This window comes from Budorcas taxicolor, chromosome 7 (assembly GCF_023091745.1).
Source record: "Budorcas taxicolor isolate Tak-1 chromosome 7, Takin1.1, whole genome shotgun sequence".
In the NCBI taxonomy this organism is placed as follows: domain Eukaryota; kingdom Metazoa; phylum Chordata; class Mammalia; order Artiodactyla; family Bovidae; genus Budorcas; species Budorcas taxicolor.
The window spans coordinates 10,946,772-10,973,933 of NC_068916.1; the positions used below are offsets into that span (position 1 = coordinate 10,946,772).

At 37.9% G+C, this 27,162-nt stretch overlaps 1 protein-coding gene across 1 annotated transcript; it reads right to left on the reverse strand.

Moving 5' to 3' along the window:
* Positions 1-20,348: 20,348 nt before the first annotated feature.
* On the reverse strand, positions 20,349-21,383 carry LOC128050424 (olfactory receptor 7A17-like). Its single transcript, XM_052642671.1, has one exon. It carries the CDS (start codon positions 21,318-21,320, stop codon positions 20,349-20,351), a length of 972 nt encoding a protein of 323 aa, XP_052498631.1. The 5' UTR covers positions 21,321-21,383.
* Between the last annotated feature and the right edge of the window lie 5,779 nt (positions 21,384-27,162).

Below are 27,162 nucleotides of genomic sequence, written 5' to 3' on the forward strand. Positions count from 1 at the left end.
AAGTGTCTAGGGGAATAAGCAACAGGGAGAGTTATGAGAGATGATGTCAGAGGCTGCTGAGGAACAAGGTGACCTCCCTGCTACAGGTGAGACCTTAATTCACATGTTATTCCTCTCATATACATATATTTTTTTGTTTGCTTTGATTCATTCCTCTGAGTAGAAGTGGATCCACTCCTTATGCCCTTCTGCTGTTAACATTGCAGGATGTGTCCATTTTGGAGTACATAAACTTAAGTATCACTGCCCAGAGAAATGCTCATTGCAAACACACACACACACACACACACACACACACACACACACAAATACAGCACATTATGGTCTGCTGGGTTTGTTACTTCTTGGCTTTTCCTACTTCCAGTCACAATAATTAGGACATTGTGCTATCTATTAATAGCAAATTATCTTTACCATAAAGAATGTAGAAATAGTACCTAAATTAAAGTTGGAAAGCCTCTTGAGGAAGTGGCATTCCATTTAATATGAGCTCTTTTTTTTTGCCTTCTCTGAAAAGAAAATTTATGCTGAGCTGCCCTGGTAGTTCAGATGGTAAAGAATCTGCCTGTAGTGCGGGAGACCCAGGTTTGATCCCTGGACAAGAAGTTAAAAAAAAAATAAATAAACAGAGAAGAAAGAATAGAACATGTGGAGGAAAATAAACACTGCCTATAGATCCCACCTCTTAGCGGTTGCCTTGCTCTAGGGCACTGTCCTTGGAGTATGTGTGTCTCAGTTCTGCAAGTATTTCTTCTTGGATACATCTGATGGCCTCAGTGATCTACACTATGGTAACTCCCATGCTGAACCCCTTTATTTGCAAAACAAGATCTAATAAGCGCAGGCAGTCTCTGGGAGACAGTGAAAAAGAGAGACTCCTTGCTTCCAGCAGCATCTCAAACCCAGTTATACTCCCTTAATGCCCAGAATACTTAATAAGGTACCCTAAAGGAATTTATCAAAGGAGACATGAATCATTATCTTTGTAATGATAAAGCATTTTACTAACTGAACTCTACTAGAGAAAGGAGCAAAGGGAATTGGCCCACAATTTACAACAGAAAATATACGATGTTCAACAATAGATGAGAATTTTAAAGGTAAGTGGTATAGAGGTTCTAAATGATTTTAAATGAAAAGTTTTTGAGTCAGAAAACCCCTGTTTGAATCTCAGAACTACCGTGTATCAGCTGTTTGTACTTAGTGAGACTACAGACTCATTCTAACCATTAATATCTTTACACAAAAGGTGGGTGGAGAGGTATCCATTCCTCTAAGTTGGTAGACAAATTTACTCAATGTATATACAAAACTTAACATACTTGTTTCATGTCACTAAGTGAATGATTATAACTTGTGATGAGTTTGGCTGATTATTTTCTTCTACCTCACAAATGTCTCCGTTGCCTTCCCAACACTTGGTAACGAAGAGTTGCAAACTAAAGCTCAGTAGTATACCATCTTGCATACCAAATACAGCTTTTTCATGTGAACACTCAATGTGAGAGAAGATACTGTGAAATGTATGTCTCAAGAATTCTGTTCCAAGGCAGTACCTAATTCAATAGATGTGGAAAAAAAAGGAAGATGCCAAATATATCCCATCTTAGAATGCTGAAAAAAGGTGTATGTTTCACCATTCATGCCTCCAAACCTAGGATTCTTTTTCTCTGTCACTGTAAACTTCTAATCTGCTCTACTTTACTGGAACCAGGTTGAGCTCCCAATTCCTCTTTCATTCACGTCTCCGAATCAGACTTCCATTCCCATCGCTTAATTGTCAGCAAAGACTCTTGTGTTGCTGAGTCTATCAGACGCTTCTCCTTTGAACATATTAAATAAACAAATTATAATTAGTCAACCTAGCAAAACAGCATGACAAATATCTCTGCTCTGGTATAAGATGATTAGGCACTCGGGTGACCTCAGGTAAAAGTTTTCTACTTCTATTCTCTCTGAACCTTTCTTGAAGTACCTATAGAACTCTCACACTCACCTAGATGGGGACTGTGAGAAGAAAGTTCCTATGTGGATATTCAGATTTCTCCCTGGCTGGTGAATGACGGACTGGAGCTCTGTTCCCAGGCAGGTCGGAAGGAAAGAGGAAAGCATTGGTTCTTATTCAGATGTAGGACTTCAAAACCGACAACCATGTCCTGTGCAGCTCTAGGTTGTATAGACTGAGGGACAGCAGCAGAGGAGATACTTACTGCTCCCCATGTCTGCTCGTTAGGCACTGTTTCCATTGTTACTCCCACCTCTGAGCACAGCACTTCCCTGTGGTCTAGTTAGACAGGAAATTATTCTTATGATACTCTGTTCCCAGGAGACCAGGTTAGATGTCAGGAGAATCTAGTTCAAATTGTTGTTTTTGTTCAGTTGCTAGCTTATGTCTGACTCTTTGTGACCCCATGGACTGCAGCTCTCCAGGCTTCCCTGTCCTTCACTATCACCCAGAGTTTGCTCAAACTCATGCCCCTTGAGTCAGTGATGCCATCCAACCATCTCATCCTCTGTCATCCCCTTCTCTTCCTGCATTCAGTCTTTCCCAGCATTAGGGTCTTTTCTAATGAGTTGGCTCTTCACATAAGGTGGCAAAATATTGGAGCTTCAGCTTCAGCATCAGTCCTTCCAATGAATATTCAGGATTGATTTCCTTTAAGATTGACTGGTTTGATCTTGCAGTCCAAGGGACTCTCAGTTCTAAAGCATCAATTCTTGAGTGCTCAGCCTTCTTTCTGGTTCAATTCTCACATCTGTACATGACTACTGGAAAACGAGAGCTTTGACGATAGGAACATTTGTCAGCAAAGTGATGTCTCTGCTTTTTAATACACTGTCTAGGTTTATCATTGCTTTTTTTCCAAGGAGGAAGTATCTTTTAATTTCATGGTTGCAGTCACCATCCACAGTGATTTTGGAGCCCAAGGAAATAAATGAAAATTCAGAATTCCTCTCCTGAGGGTGCAATTATTGTACCACTGTCACTGTCAGATAACCATGCAAGTAAGCAGAGAAATTTTGTTGGTCAGGTAAAGCCCCCAAGTAAAGAGATTTAGGAGGTAACTGTTGGCAGTTATTCTGAAAACCTCAGAAATGTAAAGGATCAAGGTGATATGGGTGGGACTCACAGGGCCTCTGCTTTCCTTGTGGCTCAGTGGTAAAGAATCCATCTGCAATGCAGGAGATTTGGGTTTAATCCCTGGGTTGGGAGATCGTCTGCAGAAGGAAATGGCAACCCACTCCAGTATTCTTGGAAAATCCCATGGACATAGCAACCTCGCGGCTGTAGTCCATGGGATTGCAAAGAGTCATAAACAACTGAGTGTGCACACACACGCCACACACACACACACACAAATATAAACAATACTACATATTATATATTATGATATATAATATATATGTATTATATATCATAATATATAATACATTATTCAGTATATATTGTGTATGGTATATATACTATATAATATGTATTTTACAATATGTAGTGTATATTATATAGTATATATTATGTATCTATTATATGTAATAATGAATGACACATATTGTTAATCAATGAACATTTAATGATCATAAAAACTTTAATTTTGTTTACAGCAATGGAAAGAGTAGCATCTACAGGCATCATTGAAATATTTCAAGATGAAGTCATGAAGAAAATTCAATAAAAAACAACTTAAGCACATCAAACCATCACCCCAGTGAAACACATCCTTTCACAGGGACATCAATCTTCCATACTTCAATGTGTAGATGTATAGCATGATAAATATTTCACTTAGTAATAAAAAGCAAATTTAAAATTTTTCTTTGTATTCATGTTATCCCTAACTCAAAAGCCGTATCAAGTATAATAAGTAACATTAAATAAATAAATTTCATTTACTCAGATTTGAGTAGACTCCACCTGCTGATGTGTATTTGGTGACCATTTCAACAGTCACTAGAGCAGGCACTGTGGACATGGAGCTGAATAAGAGAACAGGATCCTTTTGAGGAGAATAAAACTCAATGCCCACATATACACACACTATTATTTAAGTCTACAAATGGCTGCCCACTCTAGTTCTCTTGCCTGGAGAATGCCATGGACACAGGAGCCTGGCAGGCTATAGTTCGTGGGGTCACAAATGTTTGACACAGCTGAGAGACTAACACTTTCACTTTATCAGAACAAACAGCTAAGATATGACATACAAAGGAATGATTTACACAAAGGTGAAAAAAATCACAGTCTCAGATTTGCCTCTAGTAAAAAATTCTACAAATTATTTTGGTTTTTAGTTGTAGTTTTTAAAATGAGTAATACAACAACAACTACTCTTTCAGGAAAACAAGAAAAATTACTTGGGAAGCGAAATGCATCACCATGTTATTAAGAAAAATGTCAGGACAGAAATTATCATTGAGAAATTGATGTCTCACCCTATAAAGAATTGAAAATTTCCATATATTTCTATGCAAAGATAGGAAAAGTTTGTAAATTTTAAAATATACAAATTTTAAAAATGGCTTTCTATTAGGCTGAGGAGAAAGCTTAATGAAATGAGTTACTGATTTGGGATGATTTGGGAGAATGGCATGGAAACATGTATAATATCATATATGAAATTAATCACCAGTCCAGGTTCGATGCATGATACTGGATGCTTGGGGCTGGTGCACTGGGACGACCCAGAGGGATGGTACAGGGAGGGAGGAGGGAGGGAGGTTCAGGATGGGGGACACGTGTATACCTGTGGTGGATTCATGTTGAGGTATGGCAAAACCAATACAACATTGTAAAGTAATTAACCTCCAATTAAAATAAACAAATTTATATTAAAAAATGAGTTACTGACACTGCATAAAGAATTTTAATTTAAAAAAAAATCCCAGGAAGTAAATGGACAGAGCAAAGCTGATTCTACCATGATCAAAGAACCACAATTTTCAGTTCCAAGGCTTTGAACTGTGCAGTTGAGAGTAATTCATCACACCCAGGATATCTGTCCATTTTATTCTTGTCATCACATAGGGACTCTTCTCAACTTCATTTATGTTTTTATTCCTTAAACTCTAGAGAAATGGGCTCATCATGAGTGTGACACCTATGTACATCACTGAGGCTTTTGCACTGAAGTTTGAGCCATGGGTAGCCACAGAACTAAGGTATAGTCCTAAGCACCTACAATAAAATAAAGAGACAACTGAGAGCTGAGATGCACAGGTGGAAAATGCTTTATTCTTTAACTGAGGTGAAGAGATTGCATATATGGAGGATACTAACTTAACAAGGGGATCACCAGCCAGCAGCACTGATGCAAAATACATCACTGAGTTATTAAGAAAGGTGTCAGAACAGAACATGAATAATTTTCACACCAATGGGAATTACCCATGTTACTGAACCTGGACAATTTTTATTTTGCAGTCAATAAATTGATTTTAATTGGTTATAGATAAGTTCTTCTTGAGATTATGCCCCACTCATTTCATCTCTACATAGGAAATTTTGCCCCATTCTCAGCATATTCTCAAAAAGATGATATATGCTGCAATTGCAAGAAGAAATTCTTGCATGTATTTGAGGAACATATTTCAAGTGCCAACCACGTTCCAAGAACACATAGGCAATAAGCATAGGGTGCTTAAAAATAAATACCCATACAATATTGTAAAGTAATTAACCTCCAATTAAAATAAATAAATTTATATTAAAAATAAAAATTATCTCTCAAAAAATAAAAAATAAATACCCCACCATCCAATGATGGTGAAAATGATATGCAAATAAGTATGTCAGATGGTGACAAATGCTATGAAGGAAACAAATCCATGTATTAAAAACAAAATCTTGGTAGGAGATATTACTTTGTGCTGAGTGTTCAAATAAGGCTGGCAAACAGGTGATAATTCAGCAGGTACCTCAAGAAAGAAAGAGAATGATGTAGTATGATGTCAGAAGGAGCGTGTGTCTGGCAGAGGGAATGGCCACTGCCATGGACATGAGGAAGATATTTGTTCCACATGTTCAAATGCAAACAAGGAAGCCACTGGGGCAGAGCGATGAGCAAGATGGGGAGTGATTAGAGATGGTGTCAGGGATGCTGAGGAACAAGGTAGCTTCCCTGCTACAGCTGACACTTCAGTCCACACAGAATCCCTTTTTGTATGTTCTTTCTTGCATTTTATTAATTTGTTGCCAAGGCTTTCTGTGAATTCAAACAAATTTCTTAATACTATCTGTTGACTGAATTTTTTTTTTGAGGTCTTTAAGACACCTTCCTTTTATTTACTTATTTATTTTTTACTTTACAAAATTGTATTGGTTTTGCCACACATCAACATGAATCTGCCACGGGTGTACACGTGTTCCCAATCCTGAACCCCCCTCCCACCTCCCTCCCCATACCATCCGTCATTCTGACCTCTGTGTTATGTCACCTTAATACATAAGCCCAGGTGCCTCTGCTTTAAGAACTGCTCTCAAGCCACAGGGCACAGACACATACCAAATCCTCCTGGGCTGTGTTACTACCATGCACTTCTCACCTAGAACTACCTGCCTGTGTCATTACATTTAGGCTGGTCAAATCAGATTATCTTTCTCCTAAAAAAATTGAATGTATAAATAGTATGCAGAAATTCCACTTTCTAAGCTTTCCATGGACCAATAAACTAGGGGTTCTTTTTAGGTATGAGTCTTTCTGCCATGTATTTAATTTATTTTTTAATATAAATTTATTTATTTTAATTGGAGGTTTATTACTTTACAATATTGTATTGGTTTTGCCATACATCAACATGAATCCACCACAGATATACACATGTTCCCCATCCTGAACCCCTCCCTCCTCCCTCCCCATATTAAAAAGTAAGAGAGAGGGCTGCCCTGATGGTCCAGTGGTTAAGAATCTGTCTGCCAACCTGAGGGACACAGGTTTGATCACTGCTCCCAGAAAATCCCATATGCCACGTGGCAACTAAACCCATTCATCACAACTACTGAAGCCTGTGCACCTAGAACCTATGCTCAGCAACAGGAGAAGCCACCATGATGAGGAGCCAGTGCACCGCAACGAAGAGTAGCAGTGCCACAACTAGAAAAAGCCCGCATGCAGCAAGGAGGATGCAGGGCAGCCGTATATATATATATATATATATATATATATATATATATATAAAAATATGTATGTGTATATATATATACATATATATATTTATACATATTTATACATATATATATACATATATATACATATTTAAGTACAAGAGAGACTAAAAGAAATGAAATGGATATTGCTGGAAAATGATCTAGTAAGCTCAAATGTTCTCTAAGACAATGTGACGAAGAATAACTTCTTCGGTTTGGCAAAATTCCAGCCCCTGTAAGATCTCCTTGATGTCAAGAGGAAAAAGTTCCTTTATTCCAATAACATAGACAGTGATATGTGTATGATGTGAAACACCATACAGATTGAATATCCAAGAAGAAAATAAGCAAAAGAAATAAATCAACAGTTCACAAAAGGGTATATACAGACACAGTAAGAGTTTAGTATGTCTTATATTAAGCAGTATAAGATTTGTCCTGAGACTTTTCCATATTTTTAGACATCTTCTTTTTTGTGGTCTTGAAGTAGGAGATAGATGAGCCCCGCCCCTGGACTGGACAGCTGGTGTTGGTCAAGTGGAGCAAAATTGAAGTTTTGTTCTCACCCAGATGCTCCAAGGACAAAGCTAGAGGCAGAAGCTGATTTCTGCTGAAGTAAAGAGATACAGTGCCCACTCCTGAGTCAAGGAAGACTTCCGTGTCTGCACATGTGCAGGGAAGCTCCTTGGGAGTCGAGAAGAGAGGGGGTGCCATCCCAAAATAAGTGTGGACACGCACCCACAGGTCTGTGATGGGATCCATCTTAGCAAAAAGTTGTGTATGCATCTTGGTGAGGGTCCTAGGACCAATCAGGTGTGATAAAAGAAAAAAGTTAACTGGCCAAGTGTAAGCAAAGACCCAGAAGGACTGTCCTATGTATATGTTTAAATCACCTTTTTACTGTGCTCCTCATTCAGGACACCAGCACTCCTCTCTGGGGGTGTATTTCTGCGCTGATTTAAATAAATAAACTGCTTCTCTGGGTATCCTTCCATTTATTTTGCTGTGTCTCTTAATAATAAACTTTGTAACTGTTTTGCAGTCTTTGCCTCCTTGAAACATTTTTGCTTTCAAATAGGGTAAGAATCAGGGAACTTTGCTTCTAGCCTTGGTGGTCTAGAGCTTCCCTAATAGCTCAGTTGATAAAGAATCCACCTGCAATGCAGGAGACTCCCGTTCGATCCCTGGGTCGGGAAGATGTGCTGGAAAAGGGATAGGCTAACCACTCCAGTATTCTTGAGCATACCTTGTGGCTCAGCTGGTGAAGAATCTGCCTGCATTGTGCGAGACCTGGGTTCGATTTCTGGGTTGGGAAGGTCCCCTGGAGAAGGGAAAGGCTACCTACTCCAGTATTCTGGCCTGGGGAATTCCATAGAGTCAGTCATGACTGAGTGACTTTCACTTTCACTTCTTGGTGGACTAACAGCTAAGTTCAATACAAGGACAGGGAAATAAGATCCTGCTTCAAGACTACTGTCTCTCTGAGAACAGTCTGATAGGGAATGAAGCAAGCCCTGTCTCAGTTTTCTTATAGGGCACTGCTTTTTTTTTGTTTGTTTTTGTAAGCATGTTTTAAATTAACATTTTTAGTAAATATTGTTCATATTAAATATCTTCAAATAACATTGATCCAATACAGATAAACCTGAAACATGAATTTAATATCTCACTGTTTCACTGTTCATTTATTTAATAAATATCTATTGAGCATGATGTTGTAAAAGATATTAATGGCTAACATTTAGGTCTTCCCTGGTGGCTCAGTGGTAAAGAACCTGCCTGCCAATGCAGGAGACTCGGGTTCAATATCTGGGTCAGGAATATCCTCTGGAGGAAGAAATGACAACCTACTCCAATATTCTTGCCTGGGAAATCCCCTGGACAGAGGGGCTTGGCAGGCTACAGTCCATGGGGTGGCAAAAGAGTTGGACATGACTTACGGCTAACAACAACAAATGGCTAACACTTAACTGAATATTTAACATGAATCAATGCATTAAATGGATTGTTTCGCTTGATCTTCACAATAACTTTACGAAGCAGTTTCATTATTATCTTAGTTTTTCATGATACGAAACTGAGGCACAGAGCAGTGAAATGATTTTCCCAGGGTCTCAAAGCTAGACAGTTGGCATTTTAACCCAAAGTGTCTGAATCCAGAGGCCAGGTTTTTCATCATTGTTATCAAACTTGATGTGATTTACAAAGAATAATAAAGCCCTTTTTTTGTTTTGCATTCAATGAATTTATAGACTATAGGCAATTGCTTGTCTGTTATTCTTGGGTTTAATATTTTGTCTTATTTTTCTTTTATAAATCCATGGGTACACTTTAATCCTGGTTCCTGTCTTTGTCCAAAATGCAAAGACTTTTCCAGACCCTGCTCTGTAAATCTTGAGCACATCCTGAATATCCATTATCTTATTGTGGAAAACTTTCTTCAAATGATTTAAGCCCGAGGACACTATGTCACACACATGCTTATTTCACCGTACTATGATGTTGCCATCTAAAAATAAAGTGACGCTAGTGGTAAAGAACCTGCCTGCCAATGCAGGACATAAGAGATGCAGGTCCCATACCCGGGTCAAGAAGATCCCCTGGAGGAGGAAATGACAACCAACTCCAGCATTCTTGCCTGGAGAATCCCATTGACAGAGGACCCTGGCGGGCTACCATCCACAGGATCACAAAGTCAGACATGACTAAAGCAACTTAGCACGCCTAATGTTGCCACTATAATGTAAGATCCTAATCATTAGAGACTTCACCTATTTTTTCATTTCTTATTTTCAGAAAGGTGGGTGACTATATCTGTACTTACACAGGAAAACATTTAAGTAAATGTGAAATTATGAAATAAAAAGAAGGGCAGATAGAATAAAGCCAGGTAAAATAGATTAGTTTCAGAGCAACTATATTAAACAAAATTTAATGAAGCATCAAAAACTAACCAAAACAGTAGTTCACTCTCTACATCTGTGAGTCTGTTGGGTATGTTCTTTTTTGTTTTTTAGATTCTACATATAAGGGTTAACATTTGCTTTGTCTGTCACCATTGAGGAAAAGGAAGAGGGAAGTGTCAAGATAGAAGCATGGAACTGAGAAGCACAAACTACTATGTATAAAATAACTAAGTTGCAAGGGTACTTTGTACAGCACAGGGAATATAGCCAGCATTTTATAAAAACTTTATATGGTGTATAATCTATAATAATGCTGTCATTGTGTCACACATCTAAAATGAATATAATTTTGTAAATCAAATATACTTCAATTAAAAAAAACTAACTGAAAGATGGAAAAAATTGGAATGACTTAATGATGTCACATGGATTAGTAATTAAATTGGCAAAGCCATAGACATAAGTGAATATAACAGACAATGTTCCTAGAAATAGTGACATATAGTAGATGCTCAGTTATTATTTGTTCACTGAATCAGGAATTAGATCTCAATATAGATGTACACTGAATATATGGCAAGGTTATATTTCAATTTACTTGGCAAGGCTAGATTATTGAATAAAAGCTGGTAAAAGTGGATATGTACCTGGAAGAAAATGAAGTATTCCCCCTCCCTCATTCATATTACCAAAAAAATCACAGGGATTATCTATCCACTGTAAGAGTAATAATTTTGGGTAAACATCTAGAAAACTACATATTACAATCTACAGGTGGGGCAAGGAATTTTAATTAAGGCAAGAAACTGACAAGTAAAAAGATAACCATATTTAATTAAATAAAAGGTGAAGTATTTGTATGGCCAGAACATCCTCCAAATGCCAACTGAAAAGCACTAGCTTTTAAAAACTTATTTGAAAGGCTGATAATGGTAGAGTAATAAACATATAATGTGTATGTATACATAAACACAAATATTTGGCCATAAAAATATTTCACATCCCCTGGAGTACGAAATGGCAACCAACTCCAGTATTCTTGCCTGGAGAATTCCATGGACAGAGGAGCCTGGTTAGCTACAGTCCAGGGGGTTGCAAGAGTGAGACACAACTGAGCGACTAAGCGCACACACATGCAATATACATATAATATATCACTATATGATAATAACAGGCAAACTAGAATGGTGATCCAATATGTGAATCTGATCAAACTGAGTACTAGTTTAGAAAACAACAATCTTTTCCACACCCAACAGCCTTGGAAAACACTTAAAGAGCTGTCACACTGTTTGCAGTGGTACCTTGAAACAGGGAGCAAACAGGTACTATCTATTCCTGCTGACAGAAATTTACAGTGTTACAATGTTGGGAAAACATTCTGAAGAATGGTATAGATATTACAAGTATAGAAGTTTTTTAACTCAAAGTTTCTCAGTCTCAGCATTATTGACATTCTCAAGCAGGTGTTCTCTGTGGTGGGATCTGTCCTGTGACTTATAGGATGTCTAGAGCATCCCTGGCCTCCAGCCATCCCTCCTCAGCGTGACAGACAGACATTTGTACGAGCATTCCTCAGTGTTCTCTGGAAACATAGCTGCTCCCAGTCAGAACAATAGTTAAAACTTAACAATCTCAAATATTTTTGTAGCAATGATACAACAGCACTTTAAAAGGAAAGATTATGGAAGATCATTCATAGTGTAAATAGCGCATCCCCTGCCATGAATTATTAAACAGCTATTGAAAATGATAAACTAGTACCGTACAGGAAGAAAGTCCCTGGTGCATATTGATAAATAAGGAAAATGGGAAACAGGTAGAAAAAAGACTGTACTGAAACATAAAGAGCATTTTGGATATGCATTGGACTCTGTTCATGCATTTGTAGAAAAGTGTATGAATAGATATGCATACATAACACAGAAAGAGACATTTTAAAGGAAACCAAGAGCCTATGGGAAAATGTCAATGAGAATGAAATTAAGTATGAAGATTTCAAAATAATTGAATATAACAAAACTGAATGAAAGTCTACAGTTGTCTTATGTAAAGATATAAAATGGGAATAATTTAATGACATTAACATGGGCCACAGTTCAATATTAAATTGTCCAAGACTTGGAAATAAAAGAGTGTAGCAGAACAGATTTTAAAATGTGAGAGAGAGGAATAGTCCAGTTATAACTTTTTCTCATATGAAGATACATGGATTCAAATACGTTTACAGAAGATTGAAAAGAAGTGTTAGTCGCTCAGTCTTGTCTGACCCTGTAACCCCATGGACTGTAGCCCGCCAGGCTCCTCTGTCCATGGGATTTCCCAGCAAGAATACTGGAGTGGGTTGCCATTTCCTCCTCTAGGGGATCTTCCCAACTCAGGGATTGAGCTCGGATCTCCTGCATTGTGAGCAGATTCCTTACCTCCTGAGCCACCAGGAAAGCCCTATGGAAGATTAAGCTGACCTTTTTTATTCCAAAGATAAAAAAGAATGCTCTCTACATGATGACCAAAGATGATATAACTTTTAGAAATACATTTAATCACAAAGGCTGAATGGAACAATACAGAAAAATAGATAAAATTAGAGATATGTGTATAAATTTATTTATTCACAGTAATTATGCATGAGAACATTTATTATTATTCTTGTTTAAAACAAGGTTTTGGACATGAAGAATATAAAGTGATAGGTCAGTTATTTCACTCAGAAAAAATTTTTGAAAATTGAAAGCAATGGGAAGGACACCTTATGATTGATAATTTAAGCACACATAGTTTAGAATTTCAAATATCCCCATACATATATCTATAAATACATAAAATAAGTAAACTGCAGGCAATAATTTTGTGAAAAAATAAAACCTCAAATTATTTTTTATGCTTATAATCCAGCCATACTATACAAAAGCTAAGGGCTCCCACAGACAAATTTTCGTGGAGAAAGCAAATGGTTAACAAATGGAAATATATATACAACCTCACAGATAACAAAATAATTGCAAAGTAAATCTCTTTAGTGTGCCCATCTTCACATTTTTTATGTGAGTATCCAGAGAGAGAGAGAAGAGATACTAGGATATATATGTTACCAAAAATGGTGTTGTAGGGATATATTTGCATAAATCCCTTGGTTAGGATCTTTCTAATTAATATGGAAACTGTCCATCTTAAAATGTCCATCATAAAATAAAATGAAATGTCCATCTTAAAATAAAATGAAATGCCCTCATTTCACTATATGTCACTCAACCACTAATATGCTATTTTTCTACTCTCGTTATTTAGTAATATCACAGCACTTATGTTCCACTTTTACTGGGAGCATTTTATGCCTCCCATTCCCTCTTCTTAATGGGCATGTTTTTATCATTGAATTGTCAACACTGAGCCTGCCTTACTGAGGCCAATATTTGCTTCTCTGGCCAATTACCTTTGATATCTGAACTAGACTGGATTGACTCACAGGTGACCTTTGATAGAGGTTCAAAGATTTCTTTTTCTCTAGTCCTCTCCCATGGGCTTCCCCGGTGGTGTAGTGGTAAAACATCTCAGGAGACACAAAAAACATGGGTTCGATACCCGGATTGGGAAGATCACCTGGAGTAGGAGATGGCAACCCACTCTGGTATTCTTGCCAGGAGAATCCTATGGATAGAAAAGCCTGGTGGGCTACAGTCCATGGTGTCACAAAGAGTCAGACATGACTGCAATGACTTATGCCAGCACCAGTCCTCTCCTGCAATAGCTACTGGGCTCTCAGACTCACCTGGATGGGAACTGAGAGAAAGGTCTCTGTGTGGAAGTTCAAATGCCTACTGGAGGGTTGATACTGGAGACTGAAGCTCTGTGTCACAAAACAGCAGGAAAGACTTGAAGACCAGGCAGACTTAGGTCTCCAAAGGAAACACATCCTATGAAGTCCAAGATTTCTCAGGCTGAGGGAATTGCAGCAGAGGAGTTTTATAGCTCACTTTGTATTCTCATGAGGTATCTTTTCTGTTGTAACTCACATTTATGTCATGATTTCCCTGTGGAACACAGGTCTGGACAGAAGGAAATATTTCCAGCTGACTCTCTGCTCCTAGGAGACCAGGTTACAAGCAGGATTAATTTAGATTTTATTTCTCCTTCTTCATGAACTCTCCTGCATCTGGAAGTCTAAACCTCTCAGCACGTTTTCCCAGCCTGAGTTAAAGTTTCCTCAAAGTTTAAGACTGAGAATTCTCTCTTGATTAGGTCCCTCGAATCTACCAATCATTGACTAGACAGCTCTTGATAGCTCTAGAAAATTGTTAATCCCCTTTTTACAAGTGGAATAACATTGTCCTTTCATATAAAACTTTGGGCACTACACTGCTTGTATTCCTGAATCTTTTCCCAAAGCTATTAGAAATTTCATACTTGGTTCCAGAAGTTAGAGCCATCATTTAGCCTCTCATTACAAAATATTTGTTATTATGAGACATATTTAAATATTTTTATATACCATTACCTTCCTTGGAAATTACAGTCTGCTTTAATTTTATAGAAGTTCATTCTGTGACGTTGTCCTCTTATGCACCTCATTCTCCATTGTACAAAAGAGATTCAGACAGGTTTAATGTTCTGATCAAAGTTTTAAACAAGTAAGAGAATGCATCTTGACTGGACTCTCTCAGGATGCTTCCAGTTTTCAAACTCTAAGACAGTGATTGTTAACTAAAGACCATCTTACAACTGGTGATATTTGGCTTGTCTGTAGGGCTGCCACTGAAAATCTGTGCAGGACAGCATCCAACACAGATGATTATACTGCCCCAGATGTCAACAGTGAGAAGGTGAGAAAATTTATTCTAGACCAGCATGTCTCTAATTCACTATTTCCACAAATTGCTAAAGGTTGTAGTTCAAATTCAAATCATGACTCAACAAGTCTGATTCAGGTAGCCCAGGATCTCTGCATTTCTATCAAGATGCTAAACGTTATTGATGCTGCAGATCCTGGTCTGTGGACCACAATTTGAACAGCAAGACAGTGGTCATGAATTTGACCCCTGTGTTGGTAGTCTTAGGTCTTTACCAAAAATATTTCATGTAGGTAATTTTGAAAGAAAATAGTTTCACTTACTTTATAGTGATAAATTTATTTGATTTTTTATTTATGTAAAATAAATGAGTGACATCAAATAATTTCTGTCTGAAAAATACTTTGCAGTAGGCAGAATAAAGGGGCTTCCTAGGTGGTGCTAGTGGTAAAGGATCTGCCTGCCAATGCAGAAGCAAGAAAGGCAATTTCAGTCCCTGGGCTGGGTCGATCCCCTAGAGCAGGAAATGGCAAGCTACTCCAACATTCTTTCCTGGACAGTTCCATGGACAGAAGAACCTGTTGGGTTACAGTTCACTGGGTTGTAAAGAGTCAAAGTGAAAAAACACAGGCAGAATAAAATCCTCAAAAGCTATGTCCTCATCATATTCCTAAGAACTTTTAAATATCCTAGCTTGCACTGCAAGAAAAATTACAATAGCAGATGCAATGAGATTGTTAATTAATCTTGATATAAGAAGATAGGCACAGATTATCCAAGTTGGACTAATGTAATCACAGTAACACTTTAAATGTGTGAAAGAAGAAGAAATGAAGTGAGATAGGCAGTTAAAAATGCTATGCACCTAGGTTTGAAGATAGAGGAAGGACCATGAGCCCAGGAATGCTGGTGGCCAATGTAAATAAAATAAGAAAGGGAATACTTGTCCTCTGGAGTGTCCATGAGGATCAAAGACCTGCCAACATTTCAATTTTAGCCAAAGAGACCCATTTCAGGTTCCTGACCTTCTAGAATTTCAAGATAGACATTCATTCTAAACTACTGGTGTAGTAATTTATTACAGGAGCAAGATGAATCTAATACAGATATTTGTTCAATCAGATATTGTCCCTCTGCTCTGAGTTTAAGCTTTTCAATACAGTCAGTGAGCCTCTCTTAAAAGGCATTCTGTGTTGAATTCCTATTTTAAATATAAGACAACTAGAGTCAGTTTGGAGAAATTTTGCCCCATTAGCTGGTACAGGGAATTTCACATTGCCCAATATAAATATTGGAGAAGGAAATGGTAACTGTCTCCAGTATTCTTGCCTGGAAAATCTCATGGACAGAGGAGCCTACAGGGCTACAGTCCACAGTGTCACAAGAGTCAGACACAATTTAGGGACTAAACAATAACAACAAATGTAAATATAGTTCTGACTTTAAGATCTTGGAGAATTTAAGATTAAAAAAAAGTAAACCATTATCAAAATTAAGATAACACATTCTATTTTATATCTTCCTGTTAAACTTTTTTTTCACTTTGTTGCAAATATTTTTGTTTCATTTTTTGCTTTATTTATTTATTTATTCATTTTTTACTTTACAATATTGTATTGGTTCTGCCATACATCAACGTGAATCCGCCACGGGTGTACACGTGTTCCCAATCCTGAACCCCCCTCCCACCTCCCTCCCCATTATATTCTATTTATGTTAATTCAAGCATTTATGCTTTCATGACTATCCTTCCAACTCTCTCTCAAGTTTTCTTCTAAAACAATGGATGGGATTACAAATGAGACTCTGTCCATGTGTATGTATGGATGAGTGTGGCTGTTTGAGAAAAAGGTGTATACAAATACATTCATGTACTTCTAAACTTGAAAATTGTGGACTCAGCAAAGTATTTCTATACATTTCATTCATTTTTCACAACATTCAAGTGAGTTAAAATTAATCATCTCAAAATTTCTTCTGAAATAAGCAAAACTGAGGCTAAAAGCAAATTGTATTATTAACATTAAAAATGAATTAAATCATCTTGTGCACTTTCTGAAATCATACACAAATTGAATAATGTTTTTATTTTTTGAAATCCAGAAAATTGTATATTTTAAACATGTGCAGTTTATTATATGTAATTACACTTTAATGAATTAGTTAAGAATTAAACATTTCGTTGGTACATTGTTTAGCATAGTATGTTAAGCACATGTAGTTGAGTCAAACCTAAAACTGGTGAGAGATAGCTCCTCTAAGTGCTCTAGTGGTAGTCAGCTCCATTGGCTCAGCCAGTGAAGAGCGCAGGGGACCTGGGTTTGATCCGCGGGTCAGGAAGACCCCTTGGAGGAGGAAATGACAACTCACTGCAGTATCCTTGCTTGAGAAATCCCATGGACTGAGGAGCCTGGTGGGCTACAGTCCATGGGGTCACAAAACACAACTTACTGACTAAACTACCACCAGCTCCTCTAAATAGGAAGAAACAAAATATCACTTATGGATATAGTAATGGTGAAATTTAGATAAAACAGTTAACATTTGAGAAACCCATTTTTATCTTGTTAAACTAACCTGTATATATAAAAGGAAGAATTTGACATAAAGTGGTTCAAAATAGAGAAGCATTACAACTGCAAACAACATCATGAATGAGCCTTTATAACACAACATAGAGCCTGACAGCTGACAGTAGACCTATGAGGAGACAAATCAGAACTCAGATAAAATCCCATCATAGAAATCCATTTGATCATAAATCCATTATATTAGACCATTTTCTTTTACTTTTTCTTTATTTTACTTTATTTTACTTAACAATACTGTATTGGTTTTGCCATACATCAACATGAATCCACCACGGGTGTACACGTGTTCCCAGTTCTGAACCCCCCTCCCACCTCCCTCCCCATACCATCTCTCCGGGTCATCCCAGTGCACCAGCCCCAAGCATCCTGTATCCTGCATCGAACCTAGACTGGTGATTCGTTTCTTACAGGATATTATACATGTTTCAATGCCATTCTCCCAAATCATCCCACCCTCTCCCTCTCCCACAGAGTCCAAAAGACAAACTAGTACAGCCACTATGGAGAACAGTGTGGAGATTCCTTAAAAAACTAGACCATTTGCTTTTAGGATGATTTTCTATGTAGCAACAACTAACTGATACAATAAGCAATGTGAAAAAAACTGAGGGAAGTTATAATAACATGCTGCTTTTTTCCTAAGCCACTGTTGTGATATTTGAATAGCGTTCATGATTTCCCTGTTATTCAAGTTTATTTCATACAGTTGTGTTAAAAAGGGATTCCACTGAGATTTCCTGTTAGGTAAGCAAGAAAGTTTAAAAGGATATACCTGTTTGTACAAAACTTGTGACTGAACCACAAGACTGGATAGAAGTTTAAGCTCTCTAGTGAGCCACACTTTGGAGATATATATAGATATAGATATAGATAGATAGATAGATATAATATTTGTATTATTAGGACTTGCCTGATAGCTAAGTTGGTAAAGAATCCACCTGTAATGCTGGAGATCCTGGTTTGATTCCTGCGTCGGGAAGATCTGCTGGAGAAGGGATAGGCTGCCCGCTCTAGTATTCTTGGACTTCCCTTGTGGCTCAGCTGGTAAAGAATCCGCTGCAATGAGGGAGACCTGGGTTTGATTCCTGGGTTGGGAAGATCTCCTGGAGAAAGGAAAGGCTACCCAATCCAGTATTCTGGCCTGGAGAATTCCATGAACTATACAGTCACAAAGAGTTGGACACAACTGAGTGACTTTCACTTTCATATTATTTGTTGACTACTCTTTTTGTGGAAATGACACGACTTGGAATGGGGGAAATACTTCATTTAGAGCAATGGAAGGAATCATATTTGTAAGCAGTAATGGAAAACTTCAAGCTGAAACAGAAAGATATAATTAAACTTAACACTACTTCACCCCAACAATAAACCCCTTCATGAATGAACACCATGAAAAACTATTTGGCATGGTAATAATCTGACATAAAGTTTTGCTACATCATGCTTAGAATCCTCTTTGAATCAAGACCTTATAATGTCAAAGTCTTCATTGAAATTTGCTTCAGATAGACAATTGGAGACATACTTCTGATGCTCCGTTTTGCCAGTATCTCCTGTAGGCAACATGGACACTGAGCTAAATGGAGAACTGTACACTGTAAGGGAGTAAAATCAGATGACCAGTTATGAAACACACTATCTGCTAATGTCTATGAATACATTTTCAGATAGAGTAATTATTGTAGTGATGTTCCAAGTTATACTGAACTAAAAATGATAAACTGGTTTCATATTTGTCTCTTCTATGGAATTATGTAATTGTTTTTGTTGTCAAGATTTTTTTTCTTTTTTCCATATAAGTAGCACAACTCATGATTATACCTTTAGAAAAGTGGGAAAAAAATGACTCAGTGTAAAGTATTTTATCTCAGAAGAATTTATTCCTAAGAAATTGGCAATTTACATGTATTTCACATTTTCAAGTCAATTTTGGAGAGTCAAAAAATGACAAAATAAAGGGAACCCTCCTACATTGTTGGTGGGAATGCAAACTAGTATAGCCACTATGGAGAACAGTGTGGAGATTCCTTAAAAAACTGGAAATAGAACTGCCTTATGACCCAGAAATCCCACTGCTGGGCATACACAACGAGGAAGCCATAATTGAAAGAGACACATGTACCCCAATGTTCATCGCAGCACTGTTTATAATAGCCAGGACATGGAAGCAACCTAGATGTCCATCAGCAGATGAACGGATAAGAAAGCTGTGGTACATATACACAATGGAGTATTACTCAGCCGTTAAAAAGAATACATTTGAATCAGTTCTAATGAGATGGATGAAACTGGAGCTGATTATACAGAGTGAAGTAAGCCAGAAAGAAAGACACCAATAGAGTATACTAACACATATATATGGAATTTAGAAAGATGGCAATGATGACCCTGTATGTGAGACAGCAAAAGAGACACAGATGTGTAGAGCGGACTTTTGGACTCTGAGAGAGAGAGAGAGGGTGGGATGCTTTGGGAGAATGACATTGAAATATGTATACTATCATGTAAGAAATGAATCACCAGTCTATGTCCGATGCAGGATACAGCATGCTTGAGGCTGGTGCATGGGGATGACCCAGAGAGATGTTATGGGGAGGGAGGTGGGAGGGGGGGTTCATGTTTGGGAAGGCATGTACACCCGTGGTGGATTCATGTCAATGTATGGCAAAACCAATACAGTATTGTAAAGTAAAATAAAGTAAAAATAAAAATTAAAAAATAAAATAAACAAATTAATTAATTAAAAAAAACTATACATGACAGAGAACAGAAAATTTAATAAAGAGGTTTTTTTTATTGTATAGAGAAGTTGAAATCAAAGAAAAGTAAATACCAAGCAGTCAATTGAAGAAACGATTGCTATAATCATAAAACAATCAAAGAGTCAAAGTACCTGGCTCTGGGGCTTTCAGCCTGGGTATCATGGATATTTCTTCAGCCCAAGAGAAAATGGCCCTTTTTTAAAAGTTTCCATCCCAAAGAATCTTTTCAGAGCCCTCTTTATGTCTTTATTTCTCAAACTGTAAATAAATGGGTTCAGCATGGGTGTGACCACAGTGTACATCACCGAGCCTGTTGCACTTGAGTGGGAACTGTGGGTAGCAGCAGAGCTAAGGTACACTCCTAAGCCAGAAAAATAAAATAAGGAGACAATGGAGAGATGAGATACACAGGTTGAAAATGCTCTATACTTTCCATGGGCTGATGAAATTCCACAGATAGAGGACACTATCTTCGAGTAAGAGTAAATAATACCAGTCAGGGGACCACCACCCATAATCACAGCTCCAAAACACAGCACTGTGTTATTGAGGAAAGTGTCATAACAGGCAAGTTGGACAAGCTGTTTGGTTTCACAGAAAAAGTGGTGTATTTCCAAGTCTGAGCAGAAGGACAAATGCAACACCATTAAGCTGTGTAACAATGAGTACATTGCACTTATTACCCAGGACACCAGAACCAGACATCCACAGAACCAGATGTTCATGACGACTGTGTAGTGCAAAGGGTGGCAGATGGCCACGTACCGATCATAGGCCATCACAGCCAGGAGAAAGTCATCTAATCCTGCAAAGAGAATGTAAAAATACATCTGGGTGATGCAGCCTTCATAGGTTATGACTTGGCTCTGCATCTGGATGTTCCACAGCATCTTTGGGATGGTGGTGGAGATGAAGCAGATGTCTACAAAGGACAGGTTGGAGAGGAAGAAGTACATGGGGGTGTGGAGGTGGGAGTCTGAGCTGACAGCCAGGATGATGAGCAGGTTTCCAAACACAGTCATCAGGTACATGGAGAGGAAAAGTCCAAATATGAGGGGTTGCAGTTCTAGTTCCTCTGAAAGTCCCAGAAGAAGAAATTTTGAAATTTTTGTATTGTTCCTTGGTTCCATGTGGTGGAAGTGACTATTGGGAAAAAGAAAATACCAGGAATAATTTTCACCTGAATAAGCATAATTTACATAACTGAACTACTATAATTTCTATTTTACTAGCAAGAAATTGCTGTAAGATGTTATACATAGATAAATTCTCCTTGAGGGTATACCCCCATTGCACCTGTTATTAAAATTTTTTGTCCTATTCACAGTATATTTTTAAAGAGTTCATGTATTGGGTGGGCCAAAAGATTTGCTCATTGTTTTTTTCCCATAAGATGGATCTAGTAGCATTCACTTGTCTTTAACGTCATTTGAAACAATCGTGTTCGATTATATTGTGACAGATATCATATCGGCATGCATTAAAAAAAATCAAAATTGGTGAATTTTTGTGTAGCTATTTTAATATTGAAGATGGAAGAGAAAAGCAACATTCTCAGAATTCTATTATTATTTCAAAAACAGTAAAAACTAAACAACAAAAGGTAAAAAAAAAATGACAAAAAAGATTTGTGAAATGTATGGAAAAGATGATGTGACTGATCAAGCATGTCAAAAGAGGTTTACAAAGTTTCATGCTGGAGATTTCTCGGTGTACAATGCACCTTGGACAAGAATACCAGTTGAACTTGATAACAATAAAATCAAGATGTTCACTGAGAACAGCCAACATTATTACACCAAGAAGGAGAGAGTTAACAAACTAAAAATATCCAAATCAAGTGTTGACAATCATTAGCTTGGTTTTGTTAATCACTTTGATGTTTGTTAATCACTTAAGTGAAAGTTGTTCAGTAGTGTCCAACTCTTTGCGAGCCCGTGGGCTATACAGTCCATGGAATTCTCCAGGCCAGAATACTAGAGTGGGTAGCCTTTCCCCACTCCAGTGAGTGTTCTAAACCCAGGGATCAAACCCAAGTCTCCCACATAGCAGGCAGATTCTTTACCAGCTGTGCAACAAGGAAAGCCCTTATCACATAAGTTAAACAAAAAAAGGAAAATCCTTTTTGACCACATTTCCACATGTGACTCTAATTAAATGTAATGAAAACAATCTATTTTTGAAACAAAATGTGATGGGCAATTGAAAGAGTACTGCACAATAATGTGGAATGGAAGAGCTCATGGACCAAGCAAAATTAACACACCACCAACCATCAAAGAAGGTGATGCTGTGTATATTGTGGGATTGGAAGGGAGTCCTCTATTGTGAGGTCCTTCTCAAAAATCAAAAGATTAATTCCAGCAAGTACTGCTCCCAATTAGACCAGCTGAAGGCAGCACTTGATTAATAACATCCAGACTTAGTGAACAGAAAATGCATAATCTTCCATCAGGAAAACACAAGACTGCTATTTCTTTGATGACCAGGAAAAAATTGTTACTGCTTGGCTAGGAAGTTCTGAGTCATCTGGCGTATTCACCATCATTCTACCTTCAAATTTCCATTTATTTCAGTCTTTACAAAATTCTCTTGATGGAGAAAAAAAAATTCACTTCCCAAGAAGACTGCAAAAAGCACCTGGAACAATTCTCTGTTCAAAAAGATTTAATGTTTTGGGAAGATGGAATTGTGAAGTTGCCTGAAAAATGGCAGAGAGCAGTGGAACAAAACAATGAATATGTTGTCCAATAAAGTTCTTGGTGAAAATGAAAAACATGTCTTTTATTTTACTTGAAAAAATGAAGGAACTTTTTTTTTGTCAGCACAATATGTACAGTTTTAATGAGAAACTCTTTCATGACTTTGAGGAGTATATATTGAGAGTCAACATATTTCAAACACATACTGGGAATAAACAGAGATACAGAAAAACAAACCCCCCACATTCCAAGAAAGATGAAAGATGATATTCAAGTAAATATATTATAGACTATATCTGGTGATGGCAGATTCTATGAAGAAAATAAAACCAGGTATAAAATAAGGAGAGGCAAGAGGTGCTATTCTGTACTGAGTGTTCAGGCAAGGCCAGCAAACAAGATGACAATTGAACAGATAGCTCAAGAAAGGAGCTTCCCTGGTGGCTCAAACGGTAAAGCATCTCTCTACAATGCAGGAGACCAGGGTTTGATCCCTGGGTGGGGAAGATCCCCTGGAGAAGGAAATGGCAACCCACTCCAGTACCCTTGCCTGGAAAATCCCATGGACTGAGGAGCCTGGTAGGCTACAGTCCATGGGGTCACAAAGAGTCAGACATTACTGAGCAACTTCACTTTCACTTTCAGCTCAAGAAAGAGAGAGAAGGATCTAGATGGATCAGAAAAAGTGTGCCTGGCAGAGGGAATGGGCTTTCCTGGTGTCTCAAATGGTAAAGAATCTACCTGCTGATGTAGGAGACACTGGCTCAATCTCTGGATTGACAAACTCCTCTGTAGAAGGAAATGGCAACCAGTTCCAGTATTCTTGCCTGGGAAATCCCATGGACAGAGGAGCCTGGTAGGCTACAATACACGGGGTTGCAAAAGAGTCAGACATGATTTAGTGAATAACAACAACAAATACACGAGTCCAAGTTCCTCTGTTTTAGGAACTTCTCTCACTCTACAAGGCACAGGTTTGCAGACACATCATGGTCTCCTGGGCTGTGTCTCTATCATGAATTTCACTCCCAGAACCACCCTCCTTAAGCCATGGAGGGGTGACAACTCAAGCTGGTAAAATCAGATTAGCTTTCTCCTAAAGAATGTGGAAAACCCAGAAATTCCAGTTTATAAGCTTCCAAGAGAAGAATAGATTTGGGGTTCCTTTTTGCTATGGCCACTTTCTTCCCTGTTTTTAAAGAAATAAAAAAGTTATGGGAGAGGGATAGTGAGGAAAAAAAATGAAAGAAAAATATCTAATAATCTCAAATGGCCCCTGAGACAATGTGATGAAGAAAAGCTTTCTTCCTTGGGCAGCCTTCCAACTTCAGCTACATTCTTTGGTGCCATGAAAAAAATCATAAACATAAATATCTTTCTGTTTTCCCCAAGGACAGAAACAGTGATATCTGTATGATGTGAGAAACCATAGCATATGTAGTCTAATATGTCTCATCTTAAAATAAAAAGAAATGTCCTTATTTCACTGGATATCCTGAGAGGGATAGGTTAATAACCTATTTGTCTAGTCCTGTAATTTATTGTATTATGAACATTCATTGGAAGGATTGATACTGAAGCTAGAGCTCCCATACTTTGGCCACCTGATTCAAAGAGCTGCTCATTGGAAAAGATCCTGAAAAATTGTGGAGAAGGGGGAGACAGATGATGAGATGGTTGGACGACATCACTGATTTCGTGGACATGAGTTTGAGCAAACTAGGGGGAGATAGCAATGGACAGAGAAGCCAGGCATCCTGAAGTTCATGGGGTGGCAAAGAGCTGAACCCAACTTAGTGACTGAACAACTACTTTCATTGGAAACAGTTTATGTCTCCCATTCTTTCTTCCACTGGGCTTCCACTAGCACAGTTTAATTGTCAACATAGGCAACTGAGTTTCTAAGTGCAATGTTCCTTTGTCAGCATCATAAATAAATGCATTATTAAGAAAGCCAGCAAAAAACCTGAGTGATCTCTGGCCTCTGTGCTATGCTGTATTGGCTCTTAGGTGACCTCTGGGACAAGTTCGTGGCTTCCTTGCTCCCTGGTCCTCTCCTGAATTGCCTATTAAGCTCTCATACTCACCTGCATGGAGACTCTGGGAAGAAGCTTTTGGTGTGGAAGTCAAAATTCCTTCATAAATGATTGACAATGCAGACAGGTTTTGTTCCCAAACCAGACAATAGGGAAGAGGATCAAGCATTGATCATCCAGCTAGATTTAGGACTGCAAAGGCAGCAACCACATTCTGTCCAAATTTACACAGGCTGAGGGACCACAGCCAAGGAGGTATTTACATCTTTCTATATCAGCTCATTAGTCATGTTTTCCTCTTGTTACTACAACCTCTAAGTACATGATTTCTCTTGGGGATGCAAATCTGGACATAATGGATATTTTTTCTCTTCTCCATTCCTAGCAGACTGCATTACATTAGGTAAATCCAGTTTTCATCACCCCTTCTCCTTTACCTCTCCTTCTTCCAAAGCTCTGACACCCAGCACTTCATCACATCCCTGAGTTCAAATATTCTCAAAAGTATAATATTGAAGATTTGTCTTGACCAGGTACCTTGGTTTGATTTGTAGTGGAACACAACCTCTGAAATCTCTGAATGTGACTATTTCATCCTAAAGGGAGATAATTTTGTTCCTTTAATAAAAGTATTGGGTATTATAATCATTGGTTTCATGAAAGTTTTGCAGTTCCCATATGGATTCCTTGCTTATATCAGAAGTTAAGAGCTGTCATTTATCCCTCTTTATAAATATTTGTAACTATGGAAGACCTTTATAGATACTCTTATGCACTATTAACCTAGATATTATAGAGACTGTCAAATTTAATTTTTAAAACACTGCATTCTATGAGTTAGAACTTATATGAACTCCATTCTCCATTGTAGAGATGGAACTCAGAGGGATTTAATGTTCTGCTTAAAGGTACATACCAAGTGAGGGATGAAATCTTGACTGGAATTAGTCAAGATACTTCCAGTTTTCAGATTCTAGGCAGTGGTTCTTAACCAGAGATGATTTTTCTCCTGGGAATATTTGGCAATGTCTAAAGGGATGCTCACTCTGGGAAATCTCATGGACAGAGATTGGTGGGATATAGTCCATGGGTTGCAAAGATTCAGACATGACTGAACGACTAAACAGCAGCAAAGGGATACTGTTAATCTCTTATATACAGCAGGACAGAGTCCAATACAAGTAATTGTACTGTCCCAAATGCCAACAGGGAGAAAGTAAGAAAAGTTATTTTGGACCAGAACTTCTACAAGTTCATTTTGCATAAAAATCACCAAGGTCTGTGGTTGAAATGCAAAATCTGTTTCATGAGGTCTCTGTTGGGCCCATGGAATGGATTTCAAACAAGCTCTTAGTTATTGAAACTGCAAGTCTTGGTCTGTGGGTCACAGTTTGGGTATCAAGGCAGCAGTCCTATGTTAGGGTCAAGTGTATATAGTTTTAGTCTATTCCACAGAGCCTCTTTTATGTATGTAATTTTGAAAAATTTTTTTCACTCATTTTATAGGTGCCAGTGAACTATGTGGCAAATATTTTAAATATAAGAGCTCTTGAGTGACATAAATAAAATATACATATTAAGAAGAATTTGTGGTAGGGAGAATAAAGGACTCCAGAAGACATCACATCCTAAACCAAATAACTTTCTAATATATTAGTTGATATAGCAGGGTAATTAAGACAATAGGTGGAATATAGCTACTAGTAATGTGTTTTAAGATACAAAAATTAGCCTGAATTTTCACTTTGGACTAGTGTAAGCACAATGACCCTCTAAGTGTGAAAGAGAGAAAGAATTGGAGTCAGAGAAGCATGTGAAGATGCTATGCTGCTGGCTTTGAAGATGGAGAAAGGATATAAGAATATATATCATTCCATGATATAAGGAATGCTGGTGGCCCCTGGAAATTGGAATAGGAGAGGGAATTAATCCTCACCTGGAACATCCTGAAAGATCCAAGCCCTTCAGATGCCTTGATTTAAACCCACTGAGACTCATTTCAAGACAGTGTCAGGGGAAGCATACTGACTGAAACCGCCCACCGTGGCCAGGCTCTCTAGTAACCATTCGCACGAGTTGTTTTACAACAGGAGGTCCTGGAAAGGAATATGGAACTAATAAGCCACCACCAACTGGAAGAGTTCAGGAAAGGTCAAAAAGAGACGCCACATGTGCATTCACCTCCCAGAATCCCTCTCGCTAGCATCCATCTTGGCTAAATAATGCATGCACCA

Excerpts from the sequence above, each read along its gene's own strand:
- LOC128050424 (XM_052642671.1), bottom strand. The coding sequence starts at position 21,320 with ATGGAACCAAGGAACAATACAAAAATTTCAAAATTTCTTCTTCTGGGA.